Raw genomic sequence first — 13,887 nt, forward strand, 5'->3', positions numbered from 1 at the left:
CAGTTGGTATTTATGCAGCAGTCTGTAGATTTCCGGAACGAAGCCTTTAGTCTGTTTGTCGTTGTTCAGGTATCGTACAAGTCTGTTAATGAACACTTGTTTGGCAAGACATCGCCGAGCTGATATAGTTCCTGCACAGTTAAAAGGAATTTCGCTGATTGGTGTTACAGTTGCGTGGCTTATAACAACGTTGAAATTTAATGTAAACCTTTGATAGACAAAACATAAATAATATTACATGCTTTATTCAGAGTATTTAATTTGTTTCTCCAGAACGACATGCGTTTTAAACGTGGGCAATTATTGCTAGATTCTCATGTATTTATTGATCAATCTCTGTTTTTCCATATTTTATTTTGATCACTCTACCACACGGTTACACAAATAATGTACAACTCTTCACAGAAATTACTGCATGCTAATGTTGTTAAATCTTAAGATTTGTAAGTGCTTGTATCAGATAATTGACTGTCACGTTTCTGTAATAAAACTTTGATAGAAAATTAATGTTTGGTTTACTTATATTAGATTAAAACAAAATATCGCTTTCTAATTTTATCATTGGCACATCTTGTCATCGAAGTAAAAAATACATGAATATATATTAAAACATTATATTTGCACGCGGTTAAATACCACACGTGCCGTGGTAATAGATACTTTGATTAAAGGTTTAATGCTATATGAACCAGTTATTAAAGCAAACAATTAGGCAGAAATTATGAGGTACCATTTCAATGATTTCACATGTATGTTTTTTCTTCCGAACGTCCAATCCTTTACTGAAATACGTTTAACCTCATTAAATAATAATAATGTAAGATTTATTCACTACTATCGAGAAAGGCCTATCTTGTTCTTCCAATAAGACAGTAGCTCTTCATGATTAGAATTGTTTTGGATATTCTTCGCTTAACGTAATGTCAATTGTTTGTAAAAAAAAATTCTCCAATTTAAAGTGGGAAAGAGGACCAATCCCGTGAAGCAATTTGTGATTATAGTTGTTCGATCTTTTATACATATGTAGCGGTAGCCGCTTTAATAAAATAAAATGCCCAAACATCTGTTATGTTTGCCTATCTATATTGCACACGTGCTACTAAATTTAATATCGTAAAATTGATACCCACCCATATTATGTTACAGTAATACCGTCACATGGTATAGGCTTTTGTTGATTCAGTGTTTAAGAAATATAGTTATTGCTAACGCGTATCGCTACTGAATTAGTGTGAGCAAACTACAGATTGGCGTGCCTAATGCATTTCCTATACAAAACATATGACAATCTAATAACCATTTATTGCACAACTTGAGTACTTCTTCACACGTCTCGGTGCCCTTGGCCTCACGAACCGGTAGACATTCAGAGAGACGGACGAACTATATATCCCAAAACTCCATTGGGTGTGGCAACATGAAATCAATTCGTGTACAAAGGATCAAATGCTACGACGGTCAAAAAATACTCGAGTTCAATGCGAAACTGAGGTAACTGACGATCAAACGTTTTGCACTTACATCATTTTAACATGAAACACTTTAACTGCAGTGTATTTACTATAAAGCATAATTAATAATAAAGCGTTGAGACATTTATTCTTTATTTCTATCAATTTAACACAAGAGAACCAACGAATGTAGTCGTCATAAAGCTGTCGACATGAAAGGTAAAATGGGATGTCACATGAGAGGTCATATGGGAGGTATTAAAGTAATTTCGGAGGGCACATGAGAGCTCATATGGATGGTCACACTGTAAGTCATATGGGAGGGCACAGGGGAGGTCCCAATGAAGGTAATATGGAGTCGCATGGGAGGTCAAATGGGCGTCATATGGGTGGTCAAACAAAGGTTATATAAGAGGTCACAGGGAAGGTCATATAGGAAGTCATATGTTATGAAATATATCTGGTCACATATTAAGTCATATTGGTAGTTCCAAAAGAGGTCATATGGGCGGCAAAATAAGAAGTCATATTGCAGGTCAAACGGGAGGTCATATGAGATGTCATGTGAGCGATCTTATGTGTGGTGAAATGATAGGTTATATAAGGTCACAGGGGAGTTAAAATGGCCGTCATATTGGAAGTCACAGAGGTCATTAGGGAAGTCACAAAGGAGGTAATTTGGGAAGTCACAGAGGAGGTCATATATAATGTCACAGAGGTCATATGGGACGTCACAGAGGTCATATGGGAAGTCACAGAGGAAGTAACAGAGGTCATATGGGAAGTCACAGAGGTCATATGATAAATCACAGAAGAGGTCATGTGGGATGTCACAGAGGGGGTCATATGTGAAGTCACAAAGGAGGTCATATGGGAGGTCACAAAGGAGGTCATATGGGAAGTCATAGAAGTCACAAAGGAGGTCATATATAAAGTCACAAAGGTTATATGGAAAGTCACAGAAGTCATATGGAAAGTCACAGAGAAAGTAACAGAGGAGGTCATATGAGGAGTCACAGATGAGGTCATTTGAGGAATCACAGAGGTCATATAGGAAGTCACAGAGGAGGTCATATGGGAAGTCACAGAGGGTCATATGGGAAGTCACATAGTAGGTCATATGGTAAGTCACACAGTAGGTCATATGGGAAGTCACACAGGAGGTCACTGAGTAGGTCATATGGGAAGTCACAGTGGTCATATGGGAAGTCACAGAGAAAGTCATATGGGAAGTCACAGATGTCACATGGGAAGTCATAAAGGAGGTCATATGGGAAGTCACACAGCAGTTCACATAGAAGGTCATATGGTAAGTCACAGATGTCACAGAGGTCATATGAGAAGTCAGAGGAGTTCATATGGGAAGTCACAGAGGTCATATGGGAACTCACTCAAGATGTCACCAAGGTCATATGGAAAGTCACAGAGGAGGTCATATGGGAAGTCAGAGGAGTTCATATGGGAAGTCACAGAGGAGGTCATATGGGAAGTCGCCCAGGCAGTCATATGGAAAGTCACAGAGGTCATATTGGAAATAAAAGCGAAGGTCATATGGGAAACCTAAAAAGATGTTATATAGGAAGTCACAGAGGAGGTAACATTGGAGTTCATATGGGAAGGCACAAAGGAGGTCATATGGGAAGTCACAGTGGAGGTCACTAGAAAGGTCATAAGAGGGCTACCGTAAAAGGTTATATAAGAGGTATCAGGGGAGGTCATATGGGAGGTCACTGGGCGGTCACTGGGAATGTACTATGGGATGTAACAGACAAGGGAGGTCACAAAGGAGGTTATATGAAAGGCCATATGGTAGGTTTCATGATAGATTATATGAGTCATATAAAAGTTTATATATTTGCGGTCACATGGGAGGTCGCATTTAAGGTCATATGAAGGGTCATGTAAGTGGTCACATGGGAGGTTGCATGAGTGATAACATTTGAAGCCATAGTGAGGTCATGTGGGTGATCACACAAAAGTTCAATTGAAGGGTCATATAAGTGGTCCTATTAATGGTCACATTTGAAGTAATATGGGAGTTCATGTGGGAGGTCACACAGGTCATATGAAGGGTCATATAGGTGGTCATATGCGTGGTCAGATTTGAAATTTTATGGAAGGTCATGTGGGCAGTTACACAGGAGGTCATATGAAGGTCATATAAGTGGTCATATGAGTGGTCAGATTTGAAGTCATATGAGCGGTAACATAGGAGGTCATATGAAGGGCCTTACAGGTGTTCATATGAGTGGTCAGATTTGAAGTTATATGGAAGGTCATGTGGGCAGTTACACAGGAGGTCATATGAAGGTCATATAAGTAGTCATATGAGCGGTCAGATTTGAAGTCATATGAGAGGTCAAATGGGGTCACAAAGGAGGTCATATAATTGGTCATATAGGTGCTCATATTTTAGGTCATATGGGAGGTCATGTGGGGGTCACAAAGGGGTCATATAAAGGGTCATATAGGTGGTCATATGACTGGTCAGATTTGAAGTCATAGTGAGGTCATGTGAGCGGTCACACAGGAGGTCATATGAAGGGTCATGCAGGTGTTCATATGAGTGGTCATATAGTTGGTCCTATGAGTGGTCAGATTTTAAGTCATATGAGCGGTCACAAAGGAGGTCATATGAAGGGTCATGCAGGTGTTCATTTGAGTGGTCATATAGGTGGTCCTATGAGTGGTCACATTTAAAGTCATATGGGAGGTAACATGGAGGTCATATGAAGGTTCATATAGGTAGTCATATGAGTTGTCAAATTTGAAGTTATATGGGAGGTCATGTGAGCAGTCACACAGGAGGTCATATGAAGGGTCATAAAGGTGCTCATATAAGTGGTCACATTTGAAGTATAATGGGAGTTCATGTTGGCAGTCACACAGGAGGGGACTGGTCATATGAAGGGTCATACAGGTGGTCATATGAGTGGTCACATTTAAAGTCATTTGGGAGGTCATGTGGGCGTCACATAGGAGGTCATATTAAGGGTCATATAGGTGGTCATATGAGTGGTCACATTTAAAGTTATATGGGAGGTCATGTGGGGGGTCACATAGGAGGTCATATGAAGGGTCAATTAGGTAGTCATATGGGTGGTCAAATTTGAAGTTATATGGGAGGTCATGTGGGTGATCGCATGAGAGGTCATATGAAGGTTCATATAGTTTCTCATATGAGTGGTCACATTTGAAGTTATATGGGAGGCCATGTGGGAGGTCACATAGGAGTTAATATGAAGGGTCATATAGGTGGTCTTATGAGTGGTTACATTTAAAGTTATATGGGAGGTCATGTGGGGGGTCACATAGGAGGTCATATGAAGGGTCATTTAGGTAGTCATATGCGTGGTCACATTTAAAGTTATATGGGAGGTCATGTGGGTGATCGCATGAGGTCATATGAAGGGTCATATAGGTGGTCACATTTAAAGTTATATGGGAGGTCATATGGGAGGTCACATAGGAGGTCATATGAAGGGTCATATAGGTGGTCACATTTAAAGTTATATGGGAGGTCATGTTGGCGGTCACACAGGAGGTCATATGAAGGGTCATATAGGTGGTCATATTAGTTGTCACATTTGAAGTCATATGGGAGGTCATATGAAGGGTCATATAGTTGGTCATAAAAGTGGTCAAATTTGATGTTATATGGGAGGTCATGTGGGAGGTCACATAGGAGGTCATATGAAGGGTCATATAGGTGGTCTTATGAGTGGTCACATTTAAAATTATATGGGAGGTCATGTGAGTGGTTGCATGAGAGGTCATATGGGTTGTCACAGGGGAAAGACTATGTAAGGTCGAATTGGAGGTCCAATGGTTGCTCGAAAGGAAGGTGACATGGGCGGTCATCAGACTTGTCATTTCTGGAAATTCCTGCGTGAAGTCTCCATGTCCCTCTTTGTCCGCAGAAGTAGTTTGCTAAAATCAAATGGAAAAGATCACATGAATGCAAATATAACAAGAGCTAGGCCTTGCGGGTGCAGACCGCTCATCTATTTTCTTTTTAAAGGTGAAGGGACTCTCATTTTGAATCACAAAGGAGGGAGGGGTGGAGTGAAGAGGGGTGCATTGTGTGGGGGTGTGGACATTTATTACATTATGTTCAAAAAATGCAAAAAAAGGAAAAATAAATAGGGGGGGTGGGGGGTGGTGGGGGGTGTGGGGGTGGGGATTATTGGGTGAGAAGGTTGGAGGGTATTTCAAACATAAAATAATAAAAATAAATATTTGTTTTTAACCGTTTCAAATAAAAAAAATTGGGTGGGGGGGTGAGGTGGGGGGGGGGGGGGGTATAGTGTGAGGGTGTGGTGGTAATTTGTGAGATGATCTTAAAAAAAAAAAAAATTAGGGGGGGATTCGGGTGGGGGGGTGGGGGGAGGGGGGTGGGGGGATTCTTGGGTGCGATGGTTGGACGGTATTTCAAACATAAAATAATCAAAATAAATAGTTTTGTTTTTTAACTGTTTAAAAAAATAATTGGGGAGGGGGGTGGGGTGGGGGGGGGTATAGTGTGAGGGTGTGGTGGTCATTTGTGAGATGATCTTAAAAAAAAAAAATAGGGGGGAGGGGATTCGGGGGGGGAGGGGGGGGGCACGGGCGATGGTTTGGGTGGAGTCTATTGTGGTATGTCAGGTAAGAGTAGTTTTGTCAAAGTATCAATAAAATCTAATCATAAATAAAGAAGTTATGGCAATTTTAGCAAAATTTAATAATTTGACCTTGTGGGTCAAGGTCATTCAAAGGTCAAGGTAAAAATCAACTTGCCAGGTACAGTAACCTCATGATAGCATGAAAGTATTTGAAGTTTGAAAGCAATAGCCTTGATACTTAAGAAGTAAAGTGGATCGAAACACAAAATTTAACCATATATTTAAAGTTACTAAGTCAAAAAAGGGCCATAATTCCGTAAAAATGACATCCAGAGTTATGCAACTTGTCCTTTTACTGTACCCTTATGACAGTTTGCGAGTGTTCCAAGTATGAAAGCAATATCTATGATACTTTAGGGGTAAAGTGGACCAAAACACAAAACTTAACCAAAATTTTCAATTTTCTAAGTATAAAGGGCCCAAAATTCCGTCCAAATGCCAGTCAGAGTTACATAACTTTGCCTGCACAGTCCCCTTACGATAGCTAATAAGTGTTGCAAGTATGAAAGCAATAGCTTTGATACTGTAGAAATAAAGTGGACCTAAACACAAAACATAACCAAAATTTCAAAGTATAAAAAGGGCACATAATTCTGTCAAAATGCCAGTCAGAGTTACATTACTTTGCCTGCACAGTCCCCTTATGATGGTTAGTAAGTGTTTCAAGTAAGAAAGCAATAGCTTTGATACTTAAGGAATAAAATGGACCTAAACACAAAACTTAACCAAAATTTTCAATTTTCTAAGTATAAAAAGAGCACATAATTCTGCCAAAATGCACACCAGAGTTATCTAACTTTGCCTGCCTAGTCCCCTCATGATAGTAAGTAAGTGTACCAAGTTTGAATGCAATAGCATTGAAACTTTCTGAAAAAAGTGGACCTAAACGCAAAACTTAACTAAAATTTTCAATTTTCTAAGTATAAAAAGGGCACATAATTCAGTCAAAATGCACGCCAGAGTTATCTAACTTTGCCTGCCCAGTCCCCTCATGATAGTAAGTAAGTGTACCAAGTTTGAATGCAATAGCATTGATACTTTCTGAGAAAAGTGGACCTAAACGAAAAAACTTAACCGGACGCCAACGCCGACGCCGACGCAGACGCCGACGCTAAGGTGATGACAATAGCTCATAATTTAAAAAAAAAAATAGATGAGCTAAAAATTGTTATAAGCATGCACCATGCTGTAGCAGTTTACCGTTCAGATCTGATTAGACTAAAATAAATGATTAAGATGATGATGCAGATGAAAACAGATGACTGATTTGCGGAATTAAATCATTTACAATTTACAATCTGAAAAGTACAGCAAATTATATTTTATTTTTGTATCTGCAAGTCAGTCAGCTCTTAGACAAGGCCAGTGAAATTGCACGAGGTCTGAACAAAAATCCAAGGTGCTGGCCTTCATGTACCTATCTTAATAGAGATGAATGGAAGTAAATTAAAACTATTTATTTACAAAAAAATATCCAAATATTTGTAAGAACCTACTTCATTTGAGACAGCTCGTGTATAAGGCCCCTAACAATTGCTGAACCATCTTCATGCTGGCAAGCTGATCCCTCCACCCTATGATTAATACAGGATTCTTTGGTCTTAGTCTCCTCCCCAAAGTCTGCTGCTCCTTTTTCACCTATTTTCTTCCTTGGCACAGATGCTCCATTTGCAAGAGTTGCTGGTGCTGACATTGGCATTTCTTTCTCTAGAGTTGTTTCCCCTGAAATATCTCCTTTTTTGCAAGTAGTCTCCCCTGAAACAAGAATTACTTTAACCAATGTCGCCTCCCTTGATATAGATGTTTCTTTGATTAGAGTTTGTCCCCTTGACACAGGAATGCCTCTCTTAAGAATTGCTTCCCCTAATTCAGTTGCTTCTTTGTCAGGAATTTTTTGCTTTTGTTCGATTTCCTCATTTACCAGTAGAACACTGTTGAGGTCAGTTTGCAGTAAATCACTGGTCTGTTCTAGATGGCTGAAAACAAAAATTGGATAAGGAATGCGAGTATGACATTAATTCAACTAAAAGCAATTGTTTTCATTCCTAAGAAATGCATTTTTGACATATTTTATCTTGTTTATCACCAAACAAGCTTCTTGCCAATGATTAAATATACTTACATAGTGTTTACTTATTTAATTAAAAGCCATGTGTATAATAATTTTATCGATAAGATATCAAAAAAGTATAGCGTAACCCCCCCCCCCATAAAAAAGGCACAACATGTATATGAAAAGGCACAACATGTATATGATACAACATATCAATAAATTATAAGGTACAAAAGATGTCATGAATAATATATTACTTTACAGACTAAAACATCTGTTTTGGTTGATGATACTCAACCACCATTGTGCTCGTTATATATGACTCCCAAGCTTTATACCTTACCCACTTCTTAAGTACCTTTCTGAAGGAAACTGTGAATTCCAGTCAATGTCTACCAGTTGGGAGCTGCTCATACCTCCCTCAACACAGAACACCACACTACACTCTAATATAGGAGTGAAACAAATAAATCAAACAAAATAAAGATATGTGAACTTACCGGTAGTATATGTGTACCAGTATTTATCATCAGGCCTTAAAGGAACTTATTAACTTCTTTATATTGTTTACAGTTTCATAATATAATGATTTCAACACTTTTGTTATGGATTCAAAAAATAAAAGAACACTTTACCCCAAAGAATGAAATAATATTTAGGGCGCAGACACAAAGTGAAATGTCATTTTCAAACATGAGCAGTTATCATTTTTTTGAAATTGACAAGTTATAAAGCCTTTACTGTACAAACATACATTGACTGAGTAATTTTGAGTGTTTTCTGTACATTTTGTTAAAAATGTAGATCGTTTTAACCCTTTCCCACTCAGAGGCACCCTGAAGTTGCTATATGTGCAAACAATATAAAACCAGAACAGCCTGGGAATATCTCACAGTCTGTTCAGGTTTTATGTTGTTTGCTGCTCATCAGTATCTTAAGGCTTGTGAATGAAGCCTTCAAAATTTTAATCTAGTAAGAAAGGTCTTAAATTAAATATAACTTTCTCAGAGACTACAAACATGTTAAAATAGCATCTAAGTGGTAATCGGTTAATACAACATAAACTGGGTAATGCTGTGCAACAGCTGTGAAGGTAAAGAGGGCATATATGTTATGACCTTTTATTTCAAAGATACCTTAGTTCTTATCTCAGTGGAGCAACTGATCTAACATGATTTTTTTCTTGTTATACTCGGGGCTTTTCATCAGGAAATTGGGAAGAGGCCCTAGCCTATCAAAATGGGAATTTCATGCCCGATAACTGCTCATTTTGAGAAGACCGTGTTTTTAAATGTTTTTGAAACAAAGTCTCTTTCATGGTGCGGAAGTATTAGAAGACACATTGTTGTGCATTCTTAATCATATTAGAGCTTATTGCTTTCAATTTGGGAGATGCCCGATATGTCTAATTAAAAAAAAACATAATAATTTGGGAAATTCTTCTATCAATTTTGGAAAAAAATAACCCTATTTTCAATTGGGAAGTAGCTGAATTTTGGCCTCTGCTATATAAAGGTGAAATGCACTGATACTTGAGATCATTAGTTCAAATGTTTCAATATATAAAGTTGTACAAGCAATTTACTTCTTATACATTGTGTATATACTAGTAGTATCAATTATTACAGCAATAAACGAAAGATGAAATGAAGATTTTCATGTTAGCTGAAAGGGCTCAGAGCTAGAATTTAATCTGAAAACATTGAGGATGCAATTTACATCCAATAATTATTTGTTTGCCTTTGTACCACCAGAACAATGTCTGATTCTTATCAAATATAGCAATGGATTCAAGCTTTCACAGTACCAGTGTAGCGCAACAGATTTCATTTTCATGCAGTTAACTTCAGTAGTTTAATTTGCTTTTTTTCAGGGAAAAACTTATCAAGAAATAAGCAGTTTCATAGTGCACTGTTTTTAAACCCTAATACAGTTAATCAGTAAATTCAGGTGGCAGTTTGAAATTCTGAATGCTTGCAATAATTAAAATAAAAGTGTTATAAACCACATATATGAACTCATGCACAATTATCTTTTGTTGATTTACAGTTATTTCAAACAGACAGACTAATTGCCGGTTATATGATGAACAATTACTCATAACCCATGAAACACCTGATTTTAATGTAATTGTTGAATTTTTCAATATCTGGTGTTATATGAATAGTTTTATGTAAAAATATGTTTGATGCAAGTAGAAGTTATGAGCATTTTTCGAAATCTAAACGCAAAGTGTGACGGACAGTCCGATCACTATATGACCTCATTCGGGGGCATTAACATGTCTTAGAATATCAAAATAAATCAGAAAGCCACATAAACTAGAGAGCGAACACCATGCTAAATCCTTGAAATGCACTAAGTGACCCCGTGACCTAGTTTTTGACTCAGCATGACCCATGTTTAAAATTACCTAGATATTGTCTTGGTACAACTTCTGACCAAGTTTGGTTAAGATCAGATGAAAACTACTTCAATTAGAGAGTGGACACCATGTTAAATCCTTGAAATGCACTAAGTGACCGTGACCTAGTTTTCGACCTAGCATGACCCATATTTGAACTTGACCTAGATATTTTCTTGATACAACTTCTGACCAAGTTTGGTAAAGATGGGATGAAAACTATTTGATTTGAGGGCGGACACGAAAGTGTGACAGACTGACAGTGCGACTATATACCCCCTTTTTCTTCGAAAGGGGGCATAAAAACAAGTTGGTGGGCAACATGTTTGAATGACAATGCTCAGAATGAAATAATGTGGTAAATGAGTCCGTCCTTAACATTTGAAAAGGGGATACAGACAATATATACAGAACAGGGTGAACCTTTTACTAACATTATTTTTTAATGAAGTTCTTCTTGCTTTTCCTTACAAACCAGCTTACTGAAATACATTAACCTTAATTTGAACTACACAACTAATGCCAAAGCAAATAGAAAAGCCTTTCTTCCTTCAAAACGTCAAGCAATATATACGGTGTATGAACACATTTAGGCGCAGCTTAAGTTGTATTATGCCCCAATTTCACCATTAACGCATTTCACGCAAGTGTGACCTGAGCCTATCCATTAATCATGCAAGTGTAACCTTGGCCTATCCATTAATCACCCAAGTGTGACCTTGGCCTATCTATTAACCACAACAGTGTGACCTTTGCCTGTGAGTGGGGAACTCTGGTCTAATTTAGTGACCTGCCTTTTGCAAATAGTGCTTTTTTGAGACTATGTTAATTAAAATTGCATATTGCAGTTAACAGTATCCAGATTAAGTTTGCAAATCCAGATTATTTGCAAACTTATTTTTTTTATTTATTGAACAATTGTTATGAAATTTTGCATATTTGTAGGGGGCATTGTGTACATACATATAATTGAAAAAAAAAAGTTAAAATGTTTTTAGAAAGTAGAGTTATTTGATGATAAAGTTGCCATCCCCCGTGGGATCCCAACGGGGGTTTGGTTCCCCCGTTAAGAATTGCAATTTTCCAACGGGAGATTTTTCCAGACGGGAGAATTTTACCTATATTTTACAAAAAATGTAATTTAAATGTTATGCTTTGTTTTCTGTTTAAATGTTTACAAATACACATGCTGAAGTCATAATTGTAAGAAATAAGTACTTAAATAAGAAAATAAAGTGTTTGTAGATTTTCTTCCCCCGTTGGAGTTTTACGGGAGCTCCTGTGAAACTCCCATTTCCATTAAACATCCGTGGGAGGTTTGACGGGGGACCCCGTCAATCCCCCATTGTCAATAAAATCCAACGGGTGTTTGACGGGGGACCCCCGTCTAACTCCCATTTAAAAAGAACTCCAATGGGACTTTTACGGGGGGGTGTGGGGGGGTAGGAATCACAATTCATTTAACAGTTAATACACATAGCAATATATTACATTGTATAAAGACACCAAACTTTATTAAATAATTGATGTTTTCTTTTTAAGGTGTCGGAATCAAATAATAATTTTTGAGTTTTCTTAAATCAGTACCAAAATTTACGTTGAATATAATGTCCTTTTGGTAAAAGATTAGACCCCGATATTTCTGTATAGATGAATATAAAACGTTCCGACCATAATTTTGCAACACTCACTGTATATATAAAGTGACTTGTCTCGAAAATATATTGCATTTACCTTTTGATAATCCAAACGTTGCTTTTATCCATTACTGTGATGATATATACAATCCAGAAAGACAATAACATTGGAAGCATAATTATTGTCATTCGGAATTGTATTTCTTTTGCTGTTTATTCCCGTGTAACAGTTTTGGAGGTTTTTTTTTCTAGAAATTTAGCTTGCAAACATTTTCGGTGCAATGTCGTACCTTAGTGTACCGGTTACATTCCACAAGTTGTTTTTTTACACAAAATGCCTGAATAGGGCAGTGTGTTAGGTTCATTGTTTTGTTATTGTAGTTGTTTGTTTTTTATCTTTCACAACACCGTGCACTGGGAGCGTTATTAGCAGAGACATGCGGGAGTCTTCTTGAAACATACTGTACTGGCTAGTTTCAAATATGGGACACAACACCACTTCTCCAATAGAATCGATGATGTTTAAATACATTTGAGTTATATTTGCAGTTTCAGTTATTAACCGTTTTGTTTTCTGATAAGGATATAATATCCCAGACGTTAGTTCCTGTGCTGTCTTTTTCCCTCTAAACAAACAGACATATAACACCAAGGACTTATATCACTTTTCATTATTGTGTATAAAATACAAAATACCACACACAACTGAAATATTTGATATAACCCATATAAGCAGTATGATTTCCTTTCTAAATGTAATAAAAACTTAATTTTCAATCATGAACTAGTAGTTTCAGGAAAACAGGAAACCAAGAAAAAATGTGAAACCAACAAAGGCATAGAATTGTGAAATATGCAAGCCAGAGTTCTCGACTTATGATTGTTGAACGCTGCACTTCTATACACCACAACCTACCTTTGTTCGAAGTTTGATGTAAATGGGTCTTATTGTAATTACGTTATGACCCGGACAATAAAAAAGTGAGATAAATAAAGTAATGAAGGGGCTATAGCTATAGTTCTTGTGCACTGAACTTCTCATCAGTGAGATCTATCCATATATGCATGTATGATGTTTCATGTGAATAGGTGATATAGTTAAAGACTAATACTCCGGACAAAGTACTGGAAGCTGCCCGACCCCAGGCATGACATAATTAATCCCTTAATATGGACTCCATTGGTCATTGTCGACTCGGGTACTACTTACGTGTACCCCGGGTACTCTTAAGTATACTTACATGTACCCCGGGTACGGTAAATATACTAAATCGTACCCGGTCGATATAAGACTGTACTCGAGTTGTATTCCCGCCTAAAATCTTATGTCGTAAAACGCGCTACCGATTATCTTAAACAAACTTCTATTTAAAAAAAACTGCCTCAACATGCTTTGTGAGTATGAGTTTCGATAATATAGAGGCCATTTTACAGAAAATTGACATAAATATGAATATATTTAATTAAAAAAAAGATGTGTTTGTGAAACACAATGTCCCCCTATATGACGTTTGACCTTGAAGGATGACCTTGACCTTTCACCACTCAAAATGTGCAGCTCCATGAGATACACATGCATGCCAAATATCAATTTGCTATCTTCGTGAAACACAATGTCCCCCTATATGACGTTTGACCTTGAAGGATGACCTTGACCTTGTGAAGGATGACCTTGACCTTT

General features: G+C 37.4%; 2 protein-coding genes across 4 annotated transcripts in view; both read right to left on the minus strand.

The window, feature by feature from the left end:
• Positions 1–1,582: 1,582 nt before the first annotated feature.
• Positions 1,583–2,830, minus strand: LOC127838362 (uncharacterized). Of its 3 annotated transcripts, none has more exons than XM_052366080.1 (2): positions 2,591–2,830; positions 1,583–2,292 (listed from the first exon to the last, which is right to left on the minus strand). In XM_052366080.1, the coding sequence occupies exons 1-2, from the start codon at positions 2,828–2,830 to the stop codon at positions 2,026–2,028; spliced, it is 507 nt and encodes a 168-aa protein (XP_052222040.1). In that variant the 3' UTR covers positions 1,583–2,025. The 3 variants fall into 3 exon arrangements, with proteins under 3 accessions (XP_052222040.1, XP_052222039.1, XP_052222038.1); XM_052366079.1 differs by having other exon boundaries at positions 1,583–2,079; positions 2,224–2,787; XM_052366078.1 differs by having other exon boundaries at positions 1,583–2,079; positions 2,191–2,787.
• The window catches only part of LOC127838353 (uncharacterized), a 145,342-nt gene continuing 133,037 nt past the window's right edge, over positions 1,583–13,887 (minus strand). Inside the window, exons 5-7 of the mRNA XM_052366056.1 lie at positions 8,524–8,611; positions 7,609–8,088; positions 1,583–5,381 (exon numbers count right to left, since the gene is read on the minus strand). Of these exons, the coding sequence (XP_052222016.1) occupies positions 5,321–5,381; positions 7,609–8,088; positions 8,524–8,611 (629 nt within the window). The 3' untranslated portion in view covers positions 1,583–5,320. The remainder of the gene's footprint in view (positions 5,382–7,608; positions 8,089–8,523; positions 8,612–13,887) is intronic.

This window comes from Dreissena polymorpha, chromosome 7 (assembly GCF_020536995.1).
Source record: "Dreissena polymorpha isolate Duluth1 chromosome 7, UMN_Dpol_1.0, whole genome shotgun sequence".
Lineage (NCBI taxonomy): Eukaryota > Metazoa > Mollusca > Bivalvia > Myida > Dreissenidae > Dreissena > Dreissena polymorpha.

What these genes read in the sequence shown, in the direction of transcription:
- LOC127838362 (XM_052366078.1), bottom strand. Translation starts at nt 2,787, where the DNA reads ATGACCTCTGTGACATCTGTGACTTACCATATGACCTTCTATGTGAAC. An exon ending in TCTGTGACTTCCCATATGAC is followed by an intron (nt 2,080 to 2,190) that starts CTCTGTGACGTC and finishes TTCCAATATGAC; the next exon opens with GGCCATTTTAACTCCCCTGT.